The 19,959-nt window shown below is 53.7% G+C and overlaps 1 protein-coding gene across 2 annotated transcripts; it reads right to left on the reverse strand.

Annotated features, from left to right (window-relative positions):
- Positions 1-1,122: 1,122 nt before the first annotated feature.
- Positions 1,123-19,681, reverse strand: RNPC3 (RNA binding region (RNP1, RRM) containing 3). Of its 2 annotated transcripts, XM_078865226.1 has the most exons (14): positions 19,344-19,681; positions 18,478-18,525; positions 17,809-17,918; positions 15,399-15,488; positions 15,181-15,292; positions 14,705-14,773; positions 13,845-14,029; positions 13,153-13,278; positions 12,203-12,327; positions 11,667-11,897; positions 7,595-7,689; positions 7,081-7,139; positions 3,027-3,159; positions 1,123-1,606 (listed from the first exon to the last, which is right to left on the reverse strand). In XM_078865226.1, the coding sequence occupies exons 1-14, from the start codon at positions 19,515-19,517 to the stop codon at positions 1,514-1,516; spliced, it is 1,650 nt and encodes a 549-aa protein (XP_078721352.1). In that variant the 5' UTR covers positions 19,518-19,681; the 3' UTR covers positions 1,123-1,513. The 2 variants fall into 2 exon arrangements, with proteins under 2 accessions (XP_078721352.1, XP_078721353.1); XM_078865227.1 differs by lacking the exon at positions 15,399-15,488.
- Between the last annotated feature and the right edge of the window lie 278 nt (positions 19,682-19,959).

A 19,959-nucleotide genomic window follows, 5' to 3' on the forward strand; every position in this document is an offset into this window, starting at 1 on the left:
AAGACGTCCCGCCCCTTCGCGGCGGTTCCACCAATGAGAGGACGCGTGAGCGTCAAGCCGCGTATCCGCTGTAGGGAATGTAGAGGCAGCGCCCCACTTTGGACGCGCAGTGACGTCATCACGCCGACCACTTCCACCCGCATTGGTGACGTCATCACGTACGCCAACGATTTGTAGTTAACGATTCCGTGTCTAATCGATTCTTGTTCTGGACTGATCATTCCATTGGCCAAACGATAACAATTGTCATAAATTTGAATAAATAATAAAGCATTAAAAATATCAATGCACTATTCCATTAATGTAGCTTAAGTCTTGTGACTGACATCTTAAATAATTTTGTATTATATATTTTTATTAACCTATTTCAAATGTTTATCTATAATTTAATCTTATTTATTTTCTCAATTTGTCAAATATTATTTGTACGATTGGTGATCCAGCGCTCACCGGTGGTCAGTCGCCTCCTCGTCACTCTTCTATCGTTACCACGACTATTCCTGCTCCCGTGAACTTCACTCATTGATCCCTCCACCCACGGTGGGGGGCCTGTCCACCAGATACTGTAGTTTGATCTCAGATACACCGTGTTGACCACGACGACTGCAGGTCTCAACAACACTTACCCATTCACGTCACCCATCGAACTCACTAATCCACTCGGCCCTCACGCTGATTCGTCATACTGTCTGCTTCTTCCCCCGCACTGCTCCACTTTGGAATTACCTCCCATGGTCTATTCTACAAACTATTTTTGTAACCTTGCTTAATTCAAGAAACGTCTTCACGCTTATCTATTGCAACTTTTTTCTCGCTGTTTGTTGCTGGACGTTTGACAGTTTTGGCCTGGGCTCAGCAATTGTGTTTAAAAGCATAACTCTTTGGTTTTTTTTTTTTCGGCAATCGCGTCCAAGTTTTGCAAGAGTTCATCAACCCCGTCACTCGCAGCCCAGCTGGTTTGAGAGTTTTACAAAACCTGCGTGACCCAGCCACCCGAGTCGCCAGGTCCATCACAATCCCAAGGTTTAACTCAAGGAGCCACTGGGCTCAGTCACAGCCAAGCGGAGGGTGCGGCACTGTGCGGCAGTAGAAACGTGAAAAACACGGATTGCTTCACACTCATCTCTCATGTTTTATTTACAAAGACAACTTAATTTCACTCACACGTGCAAGGATTTAAACCCTAACCCAGCACGACAAGATGAATAATAACAATCTCAACTTATAACACACCGCGGCTGCACAGTATCCACTCACTCTGGAAGACAGAGAATGACTCGGAGGTGCGAGTAGGAACTACGGACAAGCCGGAAGGCAACCACACATTGGAGAACAGGGGGAGAACATACAAACTCCACGGGGAGGTGCCCTATCCAGAAATCAAACCCAGGCCCTTCTTGCCGCGAGGTGCGAGTGTCACCACTGCGCTGCCACGCTGTTGTGGTCGGTGTCGAATGCGTTGTGGTCAGTGAGCGGCTCGCACAGCCGCTGCGTCTCCTCCCTGGGGCGCGTTTCATCTCGGATGGTTTGACGTCACCGCATCGAGCGAGCTCTTCTTCTTGCCCACCTTGGGCTCTTCCTTGGGCCGGGCCGAGCGTGCGAATTGCTGAGCGGAGCCAGTCAAGGGAGACCAACAAGATTGGGAACGAGACGTCATCGTGGCCGAAGCGGCCGGTGCCACCACGCCTCGCCAACGCTCTCGATCCTCCTCCGCTCTCGATCCCACAGCTGCTACACAATCGATACACAGCAGCCTCGAACATCTGCTCTAACCTCCCACCCTCTGATCTCACGATGTAACACAGTTTTTGTTCCTGGGTACTAAGTGTTATTCTTTAATTGCTTATGCCTAAAAAGTATAGAAAATGGTTATTATTCCCCATAAACTTTGCTTTTGTGACCAGGACTTTATGTGAACGAAATACATGAATGCACACCACGTTTTCACATTAAAAATAAGTAAATAAAAAAAAATCAGTGCCCTGGTCATAAAAGCAAAGTTTGTGGGGAATAATAACAGCCATTTTCTGTACTTTTGAGGGATAAGCAATTAGGAAATTACACTTACTACCCAGGAACAATATTTTTTTGTTACACAGTGAATATATATATTCGATCTTCTCCTTGGCCGCTGGACACTACAGTGCCTGACTCCACAATCGGCCCTCACCAATCCACTCAGCGCAACCGTTTTTTCCTATTCTTTGGTTCTTTCGGTAAAGTCACGGAGATAGAAAAATAATTTAAAAAATTCAGTGAAAAGAAAAATAATAAAAAGAAAATTTAAATAGAAACAAAAACCCACTCAGTTTCGATCGCAACACAAGCGGTCGTCATCAGGAAAAGGGGGGTTTAGCCTCTAAAGGCAAACTGTTTATAAAGGTTTAGAGATGGGCGTAGCCCAAGTGTGTCAGCAGCATGGGTGGGGCAGCTGATGTTAATGTCGGAGAAAGCAACGCCAACGCAGTGGGTCTCCACCAAAAGGGCATCCAGGCAATCATTGCACCTCGCTCCACACACCCATACTGCTGACGGTGGAGGTTGACAAGAAAACACAAATCAAGTCATGCCCCAAAGTGGTTGATGACATCTTTCCAATGGTTGCTGAGTTTATAACCATCCTCTCGGTTAAAATTGTGTCTGTGTCTCTATATATGGATGGCTTCATGAACGAATCTTTGTTGATAGCCAGTAGGCTTGAAAAATACCATCGTCTTATAGAAATCAACTAACTTTCCTAACTATATCTACAACACTTACCTGCCATTTTCTCGTCTCAATCTCCAAGTTGATTACCGTATCTTGCATCCTACATATTTGTCCCACCCAGCACAGCCAATTTCCTAATCATTTACGGACTATCTGGGTCAAACTTGGGGGGGTTGCTACCCCTCTGGTAGAGTTGCCAACCAGTCCAGCTCTACGCTGGGGAGCTGGTAACCCTACCGATAGCACAATCAGGATAAAGTTGGGGGGAAAACGAAAATTAAAGATGGCATCATCATGGCGGGCACAGGGGAGGATACAATGACGAGCGGGCGGCCATGCAGCACATAGCCATGGGCATCCCTCAGGGCCTTCTGCGCTTCCCGCTCGCTTGGCAGGCCCACAAAGGCCTGACCCTTCATACGGCCTTCCCGCATTAACCGCACGTCAAACCTAACAGGGAACACAAGTGGACAACACAAGCAAAGCAGTCAACCCACACGGCTCTGTGAGGGCAGTGTGAACGTGAAGTGTTTGTACGTGTGTGGAGACAAAAGGCAGTCAAGCGTGGCTCTGCCTACACCACTCCCTCGTGCGCCATCTTGGTTGTCATAGGTGCTCGCTAACTGCACTTGCATCAGTCTCTGAAGGCTACACAGGGATCTTTGTCTTTGTGGAGTCACAGGCAAGTAACGGACACATTCTTTGTTGTTAACACATTTGCTGAGCACTGACCTGAGTATGTGACCTGCAGTGTGGTGGGTGAGTGTGTTGTGCAGTGTGGTGGGTGAGTGTGTGACCTGCAGTGTGGTGGGTGACTGTGTGTTGTGCAGTGTGGTGGGTGAGTGTGTGTGTTGTTCAGTGTGGTGGGTGAGTGTGTGTTGTGCAGTGTGGTGGGTGAGTGTGTGTTGTGCAGTGTGGTGGGTGAGTGTGTGTTGTGCAGTGTGGTGGGTGAGTGAGTGTTGTGCAGCGTGGTGGGTGAGTGTGTGACCTGCAGTGTGGTGGGCGAGTGTGTGTTGTGCAGTGTGTTGTGGGGCGGAGTGTGTGTTGTGCAGTGTGGTGGGTGAGTGTGTGACCTGCAGTGTGGTGGGTGACTGTGTGTTGTGCAGTGTGGTGGGTGAGTGTGTGTTGTTCAGTGTGGTGGGTGAGTGTGTGTTGTGCAGTGTGGTGGGTGAGTGTGTGTTGTGCAGTGTGGTGGGTGAGTGTGTGTTGTGCAGTGTGGTGGGTGAGTGAGTGTTGTGCAGCGTGGTGGGCGAGTGTGTGTTGTGCAGTGTGTTGTGGGGCGGAGTGTGTGTTGTGCAGTGTGGTGGGTGAGTGTGTGACCTGCAGTGTGGTGGGTGAGTGTGTGTTGTGCAGTGTGGTGGGTGAGTGTGTGTTGTGCAGTGTGGTGGGTGAGTGTGTGTTGTGCAGTGTGGTGGGTGAGTGTGTGACCTGCAGTGTGGTGGGCGAGTGTGTGTTGTGCAGTGTGTTGTGGGGCGGAGTGTGTGTTGTGCAGTGTGGTGGGTGAGTGTGTGTTGTGCAGTGTGGTGGGTGAGTGTGTGTTGTGCAGTGTGGTGGGTGAGTGTGTGACCTGCAGTGTGGTGGGTGAGTGTGTGTTGTGCAGTGTGGTGGGTGAGTGTGTGACCTGCAGTGTGGTGGGTGAGTGTGTGACCTGCAGTGTGGTGGGTGAGTGTGTGTTGTGCAGTGTGGTGGGTGAGTGTGTGTTGTGCAGTGTGGTGGGTGAGTGTGTGTTGTGCAGTGTGGTGGGTGAGTGTGTGTTGTGCAGTGTGGTGGGTGAGTGTGTGTTGTGCAGTGTGGTGGGTGAGTGTGTGACCTGCAGTGTGGTGGGCGAGTGTGTGTTGTGCAGTGTGTTGTGGGGCGGAGTGTGTGTTGTGCAGTGTGGTGGGTGAGTGTGTGTTGTGCAGTGTGGTGGGTGAGTGTGTGTTGTGCAGTGTGGTGGGTGAGTGTGTGACCTGCAGTGTGGTGGGTGAGTGTGTGTTGTGCAGTGTGGTGGGTGAGTGTGTGACCTGCAGTGTGGTGGGTGAGTGTGTGACCTGCAGTGTGGTGGGTGAGTGTGTGTTGTGCAGTGTGGTGGGTGAGTGTGTGTTGTGCAGTGTGGTGGGTGAGTGTGTGACCTGCAGTGTGGTGGGTGAGTGTGTGACCTGCAGTGTGGTGGGTGAGTGTGTGTTGTGCAGTGTGGTGGGTGAGTGTGTGTTGTGCAGTGTGGTGGGTGAGTGTGTGACCTGCAGTGTGGTGGGTGAGTGTGTGACCTGCAGTGTGGTGGGTGAGTGTGTGTTGTGCAGTGTGGTGGGTGAGTGTGTGTTGTGCAGTGTGGTGGGTGAGTGTGTGACCTGCAGTGTGGTGGGTGAGTGTGTGACCTGCAGTGTGGTGGGTGAGTGTGTGTTGTGCAGTGTGGTGGGTGAGTGTGTGACCTGCAGTGTGGTGGGTGAGTGTGTGACCTGCAGTGTGGTGGGTGAGTGTGTGACCTGCAGTGTGGTGGGTGAGTGTGTGGCCTGCAGTGTGGTGGGTGAGTGTGTGTTGTGCAGTGTGGTGGGTGAGTGTGTGTTGTGCAGTGTGGTGGGTGAGTGTGTGTTGTGCAGTGTGGTGGGTGAGTGTGTGACCTGCAGTGTGGTGGGTGAGTGTGTGACCTGCAGTGTGGTGGGTGAGTGTGTGTTGTGCAGTGTGGTGGGTGAGTGTGTGTTGTGCAGTGTGGTGGGTGAGTGTGTGTTGTGCAGTGTGGTGGGTGAGTGTGTGACCTGCAGTGTGGTGGGTGAGTGTGTGTTGTGCAGTGTGGTGGGTGAGTGTGTGTTGTGCAGTGTGGTGGGTGAGTGTGTGTTGTGCAGTGTGGTGGGTGAGTGTATGTTGTGCAGTGTGGTGAGTGAGTGTGTGTTGTGCAGTGTGGTGGGTGAGTGTGTGTTGTGCAGTGTGGTGGGTGAGTGTGTGACCTGCAGTGTGGTGGGTGAGTGTGTGTTGTGCAGTGTGGTGGGTGAGTGTGTGACCTGCAGTGTGGTGGGTGAGTGTGTGACCTGCAGTGTGGTGGGTGAGTGTGTGTTGTGCAGTGTGGTGGGTGAGTGTGTGTTGTGCAGTGTGGTGGGTGAGTGTGTGACCTGCAGTGTGGTGGGTGAGTGTGTGACCTGCAGTGTGGTGGGTGAGTGTGTGTTGTGCAGTGTGGTGGGTGAGTGTGTGTTGTGCAGTGTGGTGGGTGAGTGTGTGACCTGCAGTGTGGTGGGTGAGTGTGTGACCTGCAGTGTGGTGGGTGAGTGTGTGTTGTGCAGTGTGGTGGGTGAGTGTGTGTTGTGCAGTGTGGTGGGTGAGTGTGTGACCTGCAGTGTGGTGGGTGAGTGTGTGACCTGCAGTGTGGTGGGTGAGTGTGTGTTGTGCAGTGTGGTGGATGAGTGTGTGACCTGCAGTGTGGTGGGTGAGTGTGTGACCTGCAGTGTGGTGGGTGAGTGTGTGACCTGCAGTGTGGTGGGTGAGTGTGTGGCCTGCAGTGTGGTGGGTGAGTGTGTGTTGTGCAGTGTGGTGGGTGAGTGTGTGTTGTGCAGTGTGGTGAGTGAGTGTGTGTTGTGCAGTGTGGTGGGTGAGTGTGTGACCTGCAGTGTGGTGGGTGAGTGTGTGACCTGCAGTGTGGTGGGTGAGTGTGTGTTGTGCAGTGTGGTGGGTGAGTGTGTGTTGTGCAGTGTGGTGGGTGAGTGTGTGTTGTGCAGTGTGGTGGGTGAGTGTGTGACCTGCAGTGTGGTGGGTGAGTGTGTGTTGTGCAGTGTGGTGGGTGAGTGTGTGTTGTGCAGTGTGGTGGGTGAGTGTGTGTTGTGCAGTGTGGTGGGTGAGTGTGTGTTGTGCAGTGTGGTGAGTGAGTGTGTGTTGTGCAGTGTGGTGGGTGAGTGTGTGTTGTGCAGTGTGGTGGGTGAGTGTGTGACCTGCAGTGTGGTGGGTGAGTGTGTGTTGTGCAGTGTGGTGGGTGAGTGTGTGACCTGCAGTGTGGTGGGTGAGTGTGTGACCTGCAGTGTGGTGGGTGAGTGTGTGTTGTGCAGTGTGGTGGGTGAGTGTGTGTTGTGCAGTGTGGTGGGTGAGTGTGTGACCTGCAGTGTGGTGGGTGAGTGTGTGACCTGCAGTGTGGTGGGTGAGTGCGTGTTGTGCAGTGTGGTGGGTGAGTGTGTGTTGTGCAGTGTGGTGGGTGAGTGTGTGACCTGCAGTGTGGTGGGTGAGTGTGTGACCTGCAGTGTGGTGGGTGAATATGGGTGGAGAAATCAACGAGTAAAGTTCACAAGAACAGTATCCATGGTTGTAGCAAGAAAAGAGAGATAAGGAGACGCCTGGCCACCGGTGAGCAAGTGACCAGAGTGACATCAGTCACACGAGAGACAATGGTGGTTCATGTGATGCGAATACACTCACATGTTCTTTTCCACATCTGAAGAGAAGTCCACGTATCTTCCAAATATGTGCTTCAGATCCTGCCAACACGAGGCACAGGGAGCACATCATTGAACAGATACCTCAACCTCTCATGTGTCATGCCCTCTCTAACACAACTTTGCAGTCGCAAAACAGTGCAACCAACAATCCTGCCAGACATTTACAGGTTCATTTTGTGGGAATGATGAATGAATCAAGAATTGTTTTGTTTTATTTTTAACAACTCGTGTGTAACGGTCTCATTTGTCTCGGTATTGTTCTGTCTTGTTCGTTGCATGAGCACAAAGCTGATATGCATAAATTGTAAATAGGCACTTATAAGATGGGTGATTCGATGCGTGAATGATGAGCGCGAGAATCGATGAATCATTGCATCATTAAACGCCAGGCAGTCAAGCTCAAACTCACGCATTCCACAAGTACACAGGACGCTAGCTCGTGTACACACACACAAACCCATGCGCCGTGTGTACGTGCGTGCGCATGTGCGTACCTGTTCGGAGACCTGCCTCGACAGATTCTTGACGTACAAACGGCACGTCGGCTCTCCTGCGGAGTAGTTCTTGAACACGGAACTCTTCGCCATCTCTGCAGAACGACACAGACCGCTGGTGACTTCCCACACAATCGAGCATCGGGGGGCTGCGCTCATCTCCACACCGCGGTCCACGGTGAGTGGCTCAGCGAGCAGCGAGCAGCGAGCAGTTGGAAGGACGCGAGTTCAAATTCTGGTTGAGGATTGGCTCAGCCCACCATCCCTCCATGGTCGATTAAACAAGAACCACTTTGTGAAGAATTCAAAGGCAATTATCCATGGACAGACTCGCCCCTGCAATAGGAATGTGGAATTTCCACCACTGGCTCATCGTAAACAAGAGAGATGAGCACCAATGCCTCAATGCTGATGAAGCAAGAAACCACTCTGATGTTCCAGAGATAACTCAGGGGCACTTGGAGCAATGGCAGCATCACACGTGCTCACAAACTACACCTCTGTTCGCTATGTGTGTGTGTATGGATGTGTGTGCGTGCGTGAGTGTACGTGTGCATATGTGTGTGCATGACTATGTGTGTGTATTTTGATAGATCAGTACGTGCGAGGTAATCCCTCCAACTGGCACTTTTTCTACCATGCACCATATGGTGGAAACACCGAAATAAGCTCGTGCTAGTGACCAGGGGGACAGGCGTTCATGATGCCTTCTGGCCAAACTTCATCTGGCAGAGACAGGGAACTGAACCCCGCCCCCTCTCAGGGTTCCTCCAGGAACAGGAAAACACTGAGATTGGCCACGTGGAATGTTCGAAATCTCGTTGCGGAAGAGAGGCGGCCACTCCTCTGTCGGGAGATGGACCGGTACCGCCTGGACCTTTGTGGAATACAGAAGGTCTGGTGGAACGGTTCTGGCTCCAGCCATCATGAGCGGTGGACAGTTCTCCACTCGGGGCAGGAAACTACCAAACAGCAGGGTGTGGCACTTCTTTTGAAAAAAAGAAGGGGGTGTGGGAGCGTGGTGGTGAGGTGTGGGAAGCTGTAAGTCCCAGGCTACTGTGGGCTCGCCTCCCCATCAACAAGAGGTGAGGAATGGTGGTGGTGGTTGCTTACACCCCCACCGAAGATGAACATCAGTGGAGGGATGCAGACAAGGCCGATGAGTCAGACGCCTTCTATAACCTCCTGTCCCAGATGCTAGCTAAAGTGGCCCCTCAGGATAGAGTAATTCTGTTGGATGACTTTAATGCCCGAGTGGGTCATGACGCAGACACCTGGGCTAATTACGAACACAGTCTTCTAGCATGTCCGCATCCACACAAAATCATGGATGCACACCGGGTCCAAGCAAGAACATCTGCTGGACAATATTATTACGGACCAGCGGATGCGGGCTCATGTCCTTGACACCAGGACCTACCGTGGAGCTGATCTGCCCACTGACCATCGACTTGTCATCTGTAAGATGCGCCTGCCATTCTTCGACTCCGGTGGTGGGTGTCCATCTAGGACCCCATTCAAACCCACAGTGGCCTGGTCTCAGCTAGCTGAGGATAGTTGCAAACAGGAATTTTAACGTCGCTTACAGCTGGGGTTGGCATCGTCCCCTCTTACTTCTGATGCTGAGGGAAATGGGTGAGGTTCAGGACTGTGGCTCATGCAGCTGCAACGGCTGCATTGGGTATGCGGTCCAGACCTCCCCAGACACCCTGTGTTTCAACTGGTTGAGAGAAAACGACAGGCCCACTCCCGTCGTCTACAACACCTAATATCGGAGAATGAGGAGGCTTACCGCAGCCTTCGCTCGGAGTTTCGGAGAGCCGTGTGGTGCTGCAAGGATGAGCGGTGAGCATGGATTGCTGAGGAGATGGAATCTTCCTCAGTAGGCCGCAAGTAAAATTAATTATTTAATTATATTTAAAAAGTTACTTGCAGCGCCTCACCTATCACCATCCTTAAGGGAAAGAATGGGAATGTGATCTCTGACCCCCAGCAACAGGTCTGCACATTTTCAGATAATCTCGTGAGGTCTTGGGGAAGGGGAATTCCCTCAGCCCAGACAACATCATGGGGCAAGGTGGGGACGACCCTGCTGGGCTGCGGTGCCTCAAATATTGGCAGAAGTAACCACCGCTTCTGAGTGGTTGGCTGAGGTGCCGTCTGTGGAGGAAGTGCGAGGGGCGATCCGAAGTCTGAGACCAGGAAAAGCGCCAGGCAGGGATGATCTCCCAAGCAAAATGCCAAGGGAAGGTGGCATCTGTGTACATACTGCCCTACATTACATCATCACAACTGTCTGGACCAAAGGACAGATTCCACAGGATTGGAAGAATGCCCTGGTGGTCCCCCCTCTTTAAGAGGGGGATAGGGGTGACTGCACATATTGTAACAACTATTTGGGCATCTCTCTTCTCATTGTGCTGGAAAAAGTCCTGGCAAGGATTATATTATTGAACATTGCCTTGCCAGCTACGCTGAGGAGAGGCTTGTGGAGCTCCAATGTGGTTTCAGACCAGGGCGGTCCTGCATGGATGCTATATTCTCTGTCTGCCTGCTACAGCAGAGGTGTAGGGAATTCCAACAATACCTACATCTCTACTTTATTGACCCGGTCAAGGCCTATGATACCATCAACAGACCAGGGCTGTGGGCAGTTCTTTGTGCTTTCGGAGTCCCTGACTCTCTGCTCACAATCATTAAGGGCTTTCATGAGGTGGGCAGGCACGGGTAAAGCAACGTGGCCAGGAGTTGGAGCCATTCTTTGTTCACCTTGGGGTGCAATAGGGATGTCCTCTGGCTTCCACATAATTTCACATCTTTGACCACGTAGTTCAACAAGCTCTCCATGGCTGTACCGGAGGAATTTCCATCTGATACAGATACAACGGGAGGATGATCGATGCCTGGGTGCGGTCGAGTTGATGGCTCCCTATTGGTCAACCATGTTATGTATGCTGATGATCTGGTGATTGCTGCTCACTTAGAGGAGTTGGAGGCGCTGCTGCTGAACTTGGAGTGTGCCTTACCATCAGCCCCACCAAAGCTAAGCACCTGCCTGGGTATTTTGTGCCACCAAACACTCCACCCCCTGAGCTCCACATTGGTTATGGAACAGTCGTAAAGAGTTTCCCATACCTGGGGAGTGTGCTTATGAACAGCTCCGGTTTGACAGCAGAGGTCTCACTCCGCATATAGCTTCGGGTTTTCTTGGCCACAGTTATGCCCTCCCTTCTCAATGCTGGTGAAATGTGGACCCTTCTAATGAAACATCTGCCCCAGTTAGAAACTTTCAGGCTGGCCTGCCTACGATCCATCCTAGGTTAACCAGGCTGGATTGTATGAGCTCACAATCCTTTAAAGATCTCGACACATTCCCATCAGTGAGCTCCTCCTGCAGGCAAGGCTGCATTGGCTGGGTCATGTAGCCCGCATGCCCAGCCACCACATGCCCAGCCACCGCATGCCCAAGCAGCTTCTGTTTGGCCACATAGAGGGGGCTAAATGGGCACGACATGGGCGGGAGAAAAGATGGACTGATACAGTACGGGAGGATGGGGAGCTGAGTGGACTTACCGATGGCTGGTACCAGCGGTGTCAAGACCGGCCTCTGTGGAGGAGGCTCGTGAAGGACACTACTGGCCAGTTGGAGGCAGTCGCCCTCCAGCAACAACGGAGGGCAGAGGAGTGAGGTTCACAACAACGAGCGGAGTGCTGGGCGGCTAAAATACAGCAAGTTGGCACAGTAGGGGGTACAGCTGGTGCATCCACCAGTCATCTCAGTCAGCCAACCCATGGCACCTGGGTCTTTCCCGAGACCTCCGGTCAGTCAGCGAGTCTTCATCGCTTCACGTGGCCTCAAAGTGCACCTGGCCTGGCACAGGCGCCATGGTGACGTCACCGTCACTTAGTGGCGAATGGCGGGTATTGGTATTAGTGTGCATATGGGTGTTGCAGGCCTTCATAAGTCTGTTAAGGCTATACAGGCGATTTTTTTTCGTACGGGGGTCACTACTGTTTTGCTGTGTGTGTCACTCGATGCCCTGGATGTGTCTGCAGTCACGATGAACCTCACCTTCTCTGGAGACACGGCCTGAGGACAGCTCCTTCCGGGAGATAAACTGAGACGGCTGCTCCTCCTCCTCCTCCTCACCCTCATCATCCGTGCGGTTCGGGGAGGGGCAGGCGGGAGCAGGGAACATCTTTCCGAACCCTCCTCCCCCTTGCCCCTCCTCCCCAGCCCCCATTCCCACATCCTCCATCCCCTCTCTCTCCTCCTTCCCTTCTCTCTCCCCGAGAGGATCGACTGAAATAAATCACAAATTTACGGAGTCGTTCTCCCCTCATAGACGATGGAAACACAACACAGAGGGAAGACAGGCACAGAGAAAGAGACAGCTATAGGTATCTTTGTGAGTCGTTGAGCTTTTCTATAAGTGTATGGGTCTCTGTGAATTCTTAAGGCTCCATGAGTGAGTCTATTTATGAGCAGAGGCAGGGAGTTAACAGCACAGATGGCAGGGGGAGTGGACCCCAGATATAAGGTAGTCAAAGAGACTCATAGACTCATCCGTTCTTGTGCGGAGACCACTTGCCCCGCTCGGGACTCACCCGGTGAGGCAGGGTGAGGAGCTGTGTGTGCAGGAGGCCGGGAGGGCAGGGAGATGGCGATCTGGCGCGACACGGCCAGTGCTGGCTGCTCAAACACCTGTGCCGGTGTGAGGGCCGGCTGGGAACTGTAACAAAAAAGATAAAGATCCCTTGTGTAGCCTCAACACCCTGTCAGAACAAGCGCTGTCAGCAAGCTCCTAAGAAGGCCGGCACGGCACACGAGGGAGTGGTGTGGCGTGCCAGCGAGATGTTTAGACATTGCACCAAGTTCTCATTTACAGCTGAGTCAACCTAGGGGAGGCGCAAGAGCACTTCAGATATTCGTCGCTGTTGTTGGCCGTGAGTGGGAATCAAATTGGGATCAAAAGACAAGAACCGGTAACTAATTCCAGTGGAATATGAGTAACGAACGCACTAATGGGCATGCGCAAACCTACTAATGGCACATTGGCCTAAGTCACAGCGTGGTTCATCATGTATCCTCGCGTCTCTGTTAAGAGGTAAGGACGCAGCCCTGCCACTGATGACGGAGGGGCCTCCAAGAGAGGGAGCTCCCACTCGCGGGAACTCTCTATCTCTAGCCACCGTCACATTACAGCTTTCTCCAAACTTGAGAAATCAACCAAATCGCTCTCGACATCACGCAACTTAATTGCCTGCAACTGCTTTATCCACAATCTGAGTGAGCAGTTGTGCAGTCCGGGCGTGTCCGGGCATGGCTCAAGTGTCTGGCCATGCCCCTAGAGCAGAGCCCGATGCCTCGCCTGGTGAGCTCCTCCCCCTACCCATGTCAGGATTGTAACAACTCATCAGTTACACAAATGCATCATGTCATTACATGCTTGACTACAAATGGCCGAGTGTGTGGCAACCGATTGCAGAGACATCCATACACAAGCGACTCATTCAGTTGCAGGTAATCGTTTCTCCGCGTTGAAGCCCAGTCTCACCCTGGCACTGGGGCCTTCGGGGCAACGAGAAGATCCTGGAGTTTCGGCCGCTTGCGCTTTGATATTTTCTTCTTACCCAGCGGCCTCTTAGGCAGAGCAGGGGCGGTATCCGTCATCGTTTTGAGCCTACGAAGCACAAGGACCGCAGAGACCACACAACACGTGGTGACGTAGTGGCACGGCACTAGCGTGGTCGCCGCCCGTTGCAGAGGTTCGCAGTTTGAGCCCAGCACCAGGCCGTCTTCTTCACAGCGGATGTTAAAGGTCCCGTGACATAATTTGCAAGAGTAGTTCATTGTGTGCTGGGGTCATCCGAATTAGGCAAATTCAAGAGTTACCCACAAATAACTTAATTGGGATTGCACAGCTATCCCACAGGAATAGCCGCCATTGTCCTCTCAAAACGTGTTGAGTTGGGACGTGACGCGAGTTGGCATGTATAGCGCTCCGAGACACTCGGGATGAAGGACGGCAGCTCTATCAAACACTGGACACCCACCGCACCCAAAGGACAAGGATCTCCCATATAGCATTTAGCACTGTTGGGGCAACTGTTGGGGCAACTGCTGGCACCTACCATACCACACACAACCACCACACCGGGCCCAGATCGCCTTGCCTCTCAGATCCCTCAACTGCTCGCTCACCTGTGCCGTCTGCCTCACCAAGTGGCGCCCCCCCCCCCCACTCACCTGCGTGCGTGCTCGTCCTCCTCACTCTCGTACTCGGACTCCTCATCGCTGGACACTTCCATCTCCACCTCCTCGGGCTCCGGGGGAGCTGGGGGGAGCCGCTCCGCGTCTCGGGGGGGCTCCTCGGGGGGCAAGGGGGGCAACTGTGGCAAGGCAGCAGTGGGCACCGGAGCAAAGTCTGCCACCTAAGAGCAAAGAGAAAACGAGCTTGGGTTGTGAACACAAGATCATCATAGGCGCCGTAGCGGAGATAATATAAACAACAGATAAGCCGACAAGACACCTTCCCATAGCGGTCCCTCGACATAAACAATACAAGTGTTTTGTAGACATCCCATCAGCCACACGCCCTTCTCAGAGTGCATAACATCAGCAATATTGGTTAAACAAGGCAAACTCAACATTAATTGTCTCATTAGGAGTCAGACTTGCTTGAACCAATGTTGGTGAACTGATGTTTATAGGTGAGGACCCAGTCTGTCAAATACAGGTCCTGATGTTTTTCTGTGTGAAAAAGAGTAATAATAATCAATCATAATAGATTCCAACGTTGCATTTCAGCTCAGGCAATGTGCTGAGACATTTTCTATGAAGCTTTCCCTAGGCACAATCACAGGTTCTTAAGTTGATGCAGCCAACTGGACAGCGAATTCAGAGGTTCCTGCTGTTCCTTCAACTCCTGAAGATGCCTGCAGACGTGTGTGGCGAAAGCTTGAGAGAGGAAATGCTCAACACATGGTCTAACCCTGGGAGACCACGCTTGGATCACAAGTGGCTGTGAAAACCTTCATGCCAAACTCTTCCTTCTCACACTCATCCTCCTAAATACCATGAGAGTGATTGCTGGGCATTTTGCCTACCAGGGGAGGTGGGGATGTCACATGACCAAATGGAGCTGGGAGATTCATCTTATTCATGAGGTGCAGGACCTGCAAACATAAGCAGCACGGAGATATAGACACACGGATACATGAGCAGCATCAGGAGCACGGGACATGCATGTGTACACGTGGGTGCGTTTATATTTCAACTTAATCCGGGTTTGTCTGTATGTGACTTCATCACCAGCTGGGTGTGTACATGCCGACGTGCATGTGTGTGCGTGCGTGCCTGTGTGTACATGCCGAGGTGCATGTGTGTGCGTGCGTGCATGTGTGTACATGCCGACGTGCATGTGTGTGCGTGCGTGCATGTGTGTACATGCCGACGTGCATGTGTGTGCGTGCGTGCATGTGTGTACATGCCGACGTGCATGTGTGTACATGCCGATGTGCATGTGTGTGCGTGCGTGCTTGTGTGTACATGCCGACGTGCATGTGTGTGCGTGCGTGCGTGCCTGTGTGTAGAAGCGGGGGCTGCTGGACAGCGCATGGCAGATGTTGGCGAGAATGTTGGTGGTTGGCGGTGGGTAACGATATCTCAGCAGGGGGTTTGCCGTGTAGGTCACCCTGCAGGAAAAGGGCAACGTGTCCATTACAGTGAGACAAGGTCATGGGGAGTCCTCACATGGGATGCAGAGAGTGAACGATGCATCGAGTCAACAAAATGACAAACCCGAGTTTTGGAGCAATGGCGTCGAGTTGGGAAGCCTTAGGCGGCACGGGGGAAGACTCCGCGTGACTTCCTACGGTGCTCTTGTCACGACTTTGCACACACCGACAAACACCACGCACAACACCCACACACCGACAAACACCACGCACAACACCCACACACCGACAAACACCATGCACAACACCCACACACCGACAAACACCACGCACAACACCCACACACCGACAAACACCACGCACAACACCCACACACCGACAAACACCACGCACAACACCCACACACCGACAAACACCACGCACAACACCCACACACCGACAAACACCACGCACAACACCCACACACCGACAAACACCACGCACAACACCCACAACAAACACCATGCACAACACCCACACACCGACAAACACCACGCACAACACCCACACACCGACAAACACCACGCACAACACCCACAACAAACACCACGCACAACACCCACAACAAACACCACACACAACACCCACACGGCATTACACCACCCACAACACCCACACACCAACAAACACCACGCACAACACCCACACACCGACAAACACCATGCACAACACCCACACACCGACAAACACCACGCACAACACCCACACCCACAACATGACACCACGCACAACACCCACACACCGACAAACACCACGCACAACACCCACACCCACAATATGACACCACGCACAACACCCACACAGCATTACACCACGCACAACACCCACAACAAACACCATGCACAACACCCACACAGCATTGCACCACGCACAACACCCACACAGATGACACCACAGACCCACAACGCATTTTATATCAACACACAACAATAACTTTACACACGGTATTATCCAAAACAAGAAAACAATTTCCATATAGCCTTAGAGGCTGGTGGGACAAGTGCTGTTAGTGACCACCTATTAAGGCCAGCACAACAAACGAGGGGGTGGTGTGAACAAAACCACGCACAGCCGCCTTTGTCTCCCCATTGCTGATGATTATATATCGCACTCGGTACTCATTTAAGGCTAAGCGAAGCCCCGGACCGGTTCAAATAAACGTTAGCTGCCATGCAGTTTACTGCTAGACAGCCAGTTTAGATGTAATTCTATAAACATATCCATACTCCCAGTCTGTTATCCCACATTACCACACGTTGTTTTTAGCCTGCACATTTCAGTGTGAACTCTACGCGTTACTAATTTACCCGGCAGCATAACAAAAGGCGGCTTATCTCCTTCCACCATCTACATTACAAAGCCTCAGTTTGAACTCGGGGTACACGACGCTACCTCCCAGCCCACCCCGACCCCACACTCACCATCCCCCTACCCCCCCACGACTACATAATTACTCGTCACAGCCACCTCTGAGACACACTTCAGCGGTGTGCTTTCACTACGTTGTAAGTGTGGAGACACTTCAGCGGTGGTGCTTTCGCTACGTTGTCCCCACCTGAAGAAGGACGCTTGTGTTGCGCCCGAAACGTCGTGATTTAATTTATTTAAACATTTTACCCACGTGGCGGCTTTACCGAACAAACCGAAGAGTATCAAATAAACGTGTTGTTGGCCGTGCGGAGGAATTGAACTGGGATCGCCGTAGGGCATGATGTTGCTATATGTATATCAGAGGTGTGGACTCGAGTCATGTGACTTGGACTCGAGTCAGACTCGAGTCATGAATTTGATGACTTGCGACTCGACTTGGACTTGCATAACAATGACTTTGTCCCACCTCTGATGTATATAATTACGTATTGATCTAGGACAAGCCACACTGAGACTAATTTTCAGCAGGGTCCTGCATTGTTGGCAACACTCTATCCCCATACAGATGGACACAGATGGTGACTAGTCCATGGACTGTGCGGCCTTATTCTCGCGAGCCCAGGTATGGCCCTCGTTAATGTCCACGGGAAGCTTCACAATATCTGTGATCCTCCCTGGCTGTCTCCACAGTGCTGGGTGACAGGCCACATGCATCGCTACCAGTACTCGGCTAGTAATCTGCAGGTACATATTCAGCATTGCCATTTGGTCGGTCAATGCCAGTTACATTGCGAATGTGTTTAGCTATGGGAGCAAACTGGAGAAACCGGAAGCAACCACGCAGGTCAGGGGAATAACAAACTACACACAGGAATGCGCCCGAGTTGGTTCTGTTTGCTGTGAGGTGCGAATGTTTCTACCCCTCCACCCTGAATGAGCTGGCATGTGCTTCCTTGGGTCTCCCAGTAAACAACTGAGGCAACTCACTTGACACGTCTGCGCCGACAGATTAAATCATCTCTGCTTCATTGACCAATTTCCCTGAAGCCATAACCCATAACCCGACCCCCCCGTGTGTCCGCCCTGAGGCCCCCTTCCCTGGGGGGGAGAGGGGGTGGTCCTACCCCGGGGCAGGGGCCGGTGGCTCGCGGGCTGATGCCGCGTCCCGGCCCCGAGCGAACTCCACTGCCAGCACGGAGCCCAGCACCTCCAGCTGGTGAAGCCGCCTCAGGGCCTGCACACAGACACACACACACAGACACACACACACAGACACACACACACAGACACACACACACACAGACACACACAGACACACACACAGACACACACACACAGCGCTCGCCCTCGTCTCCCCAGTGTTTACACACCGCGCCGGGTACCCATCGGACACCCAGGGGAGGCCTAGAAGCGGTGCTGGCCGTGAGCGGGACTTGAACTCGGGTCGCCGGGTTCACAACGGCACAGGAACAAACATGGGGGTGGCTCCTCCACTTCTCAGGGTTCGTCTCGCGTGGTGGTGGTGATGGTGATGATGGTGATGGTGGTGATGGCGGTGGTGATGGTGGTGATGGTGGTGGTGATGGTGGTGGTGATGGTGGTGGTGATGGTGGTGTTGGTGATGGTGATTGTGGTGATGGTGGTGATGGTGGTGATGGTGGTGGTGATGGTGGTGATGGTGGTGATGGTGATGGTGGTGGTGATGGCGGTGATGGTGGTGGTGATGGTGGTGGTGATGGTGGTGGTGATGGTGGTGTTGGTGATGGTGATTGTGGTGATGGTGCTCTCCTCACCTTGGCTGCTGCTGCTTCACTCGGAAATGTGGCAAATGCCGCGTTTCTCTGCAGAGGAGACAATGAGGAGACAACCTCGTCCATCATTCTCTCTCACGTCACCAACAAGACGAGAGCATCTTTCACACCAGCCACGCAGCCCGCGTGTAACTCTACTGCTGGATGAGGACATCTCCATGCCATGCTGGTCTAGGGGGGTGATTTGGCCATACTTCACCACGCCTATCGGTGTGGGGGTTGGTTTACAAGGAGAGCAAAGAAGAGGACACCCGGTGCCCTCTGCCGTCGAAAGCGTCGCATCCAGACAGCCCGCTCGGCTCTCCCAGCTCGCCTCCACGTCCCGGGCTTCACACTCACAACGCGTCCTCTCACCTCGATCCCAGCTCCCCTCTGTGTCCCCACAGCTCCCCTCTGTGTCTCTGTCTCAGCTCCCCTCTGTGTCCCTCTGCCCCAGCTCCCCTCTGTGTCTCTGTCCCAGCTCCCCTCTGTGTCCCTCTACCCCAGCTCCCCTCTGTGTCCCTCTACCCCAGCTCCCCTCTGTGTCTCTGTCCCAGCTCCCCTCTGTGTCCCTCTACCCCAGCTCCCCTCTGTGTCCCCACAGCTCCTCTCTGTGTCCCTCTACCCCAGCTCCTCTCTGTGTCCCTCTACCCCAGCTCCCCTCTGTGTCCCTCTGCCCCAGCTCCCCTCTGTGTCCCCCTACCCCAGCTCGTCCCAGCTCGTCCCAGCTCCCCTCTGTGTCCCTCTGCCCCAGCTCCCCTCTGTGTCCCCCTACCCCAGCTCGTCCCAGCTCCCCTCTGTGTCCCTCTGCCCCAGCTCCCCTCTGTGTCCCCCTACCCCAGCTCCCCCAGCTCGTCCCAGCTCCCCACCATCTTCCCCGCGGGGCCCGCGAGGCGCACGTCGCTCGCCCCGAAGTGCCGCAGCAGCCGCTGCCGCTCCGCGTCCGCGGGCAGCGCGCGCGGCAGCCGCCTCACAAGCAGCGTGCGGCGGTCCCGCGCCGTCGCCTCTCGCAGCTGCCCCCCCCCACGGTGCGTCTCCCCCATCCTCAGGCGCCTCTCTCTCGTCTCGGCGCCCTCCTACAGCTCCCCAGGACCCTCCTCGGCTCCTCTCCAGGTCGGCCCCAGCCGCGAACAAAAGCGCCGCCACGCCGCCGAGGCCTCGCCTGGGACACCACTCGGGGAGCCGGCGGAGAGCTCCACCTAGCGTCCACGCCCCTCACCCCCCCCCCTCACCCCCCCCCTCACCCCCCCCCTCACCCCCCCCCTCACCCCCCCCTCACCCCCCCCCTCACCCCCCCCACCCCCCCCCTCACCCCCCCCCTCACCCCCCCCCCTCACCCCCCCCCTCACCCCCCCCCTCACCCCCCCTCACCCCCCCTCACCTCTCACCCTTGACACCCCCCTCACCCCCCCCCTCACCCCCCCCACCCCCCCCCTCACCCCCCCCCCTCACCCCCCCCTCACCCCCCCCCCCTCACTCCCCCCC

This window comes from Lampetra fluviatilis, chromosome 20, assembly GCF_964198595.1.
Source record: "Lampetra fluviatilis chromosome 20, kcLamFluv1.1, whole genome shotgun sequence".
NCBI lineage: Eukaryota > Metazoa > Chordata > Hyperoartia > Petromyzontiformes > Petromyzontidae > Lampetra > Lampetra fluviatilis.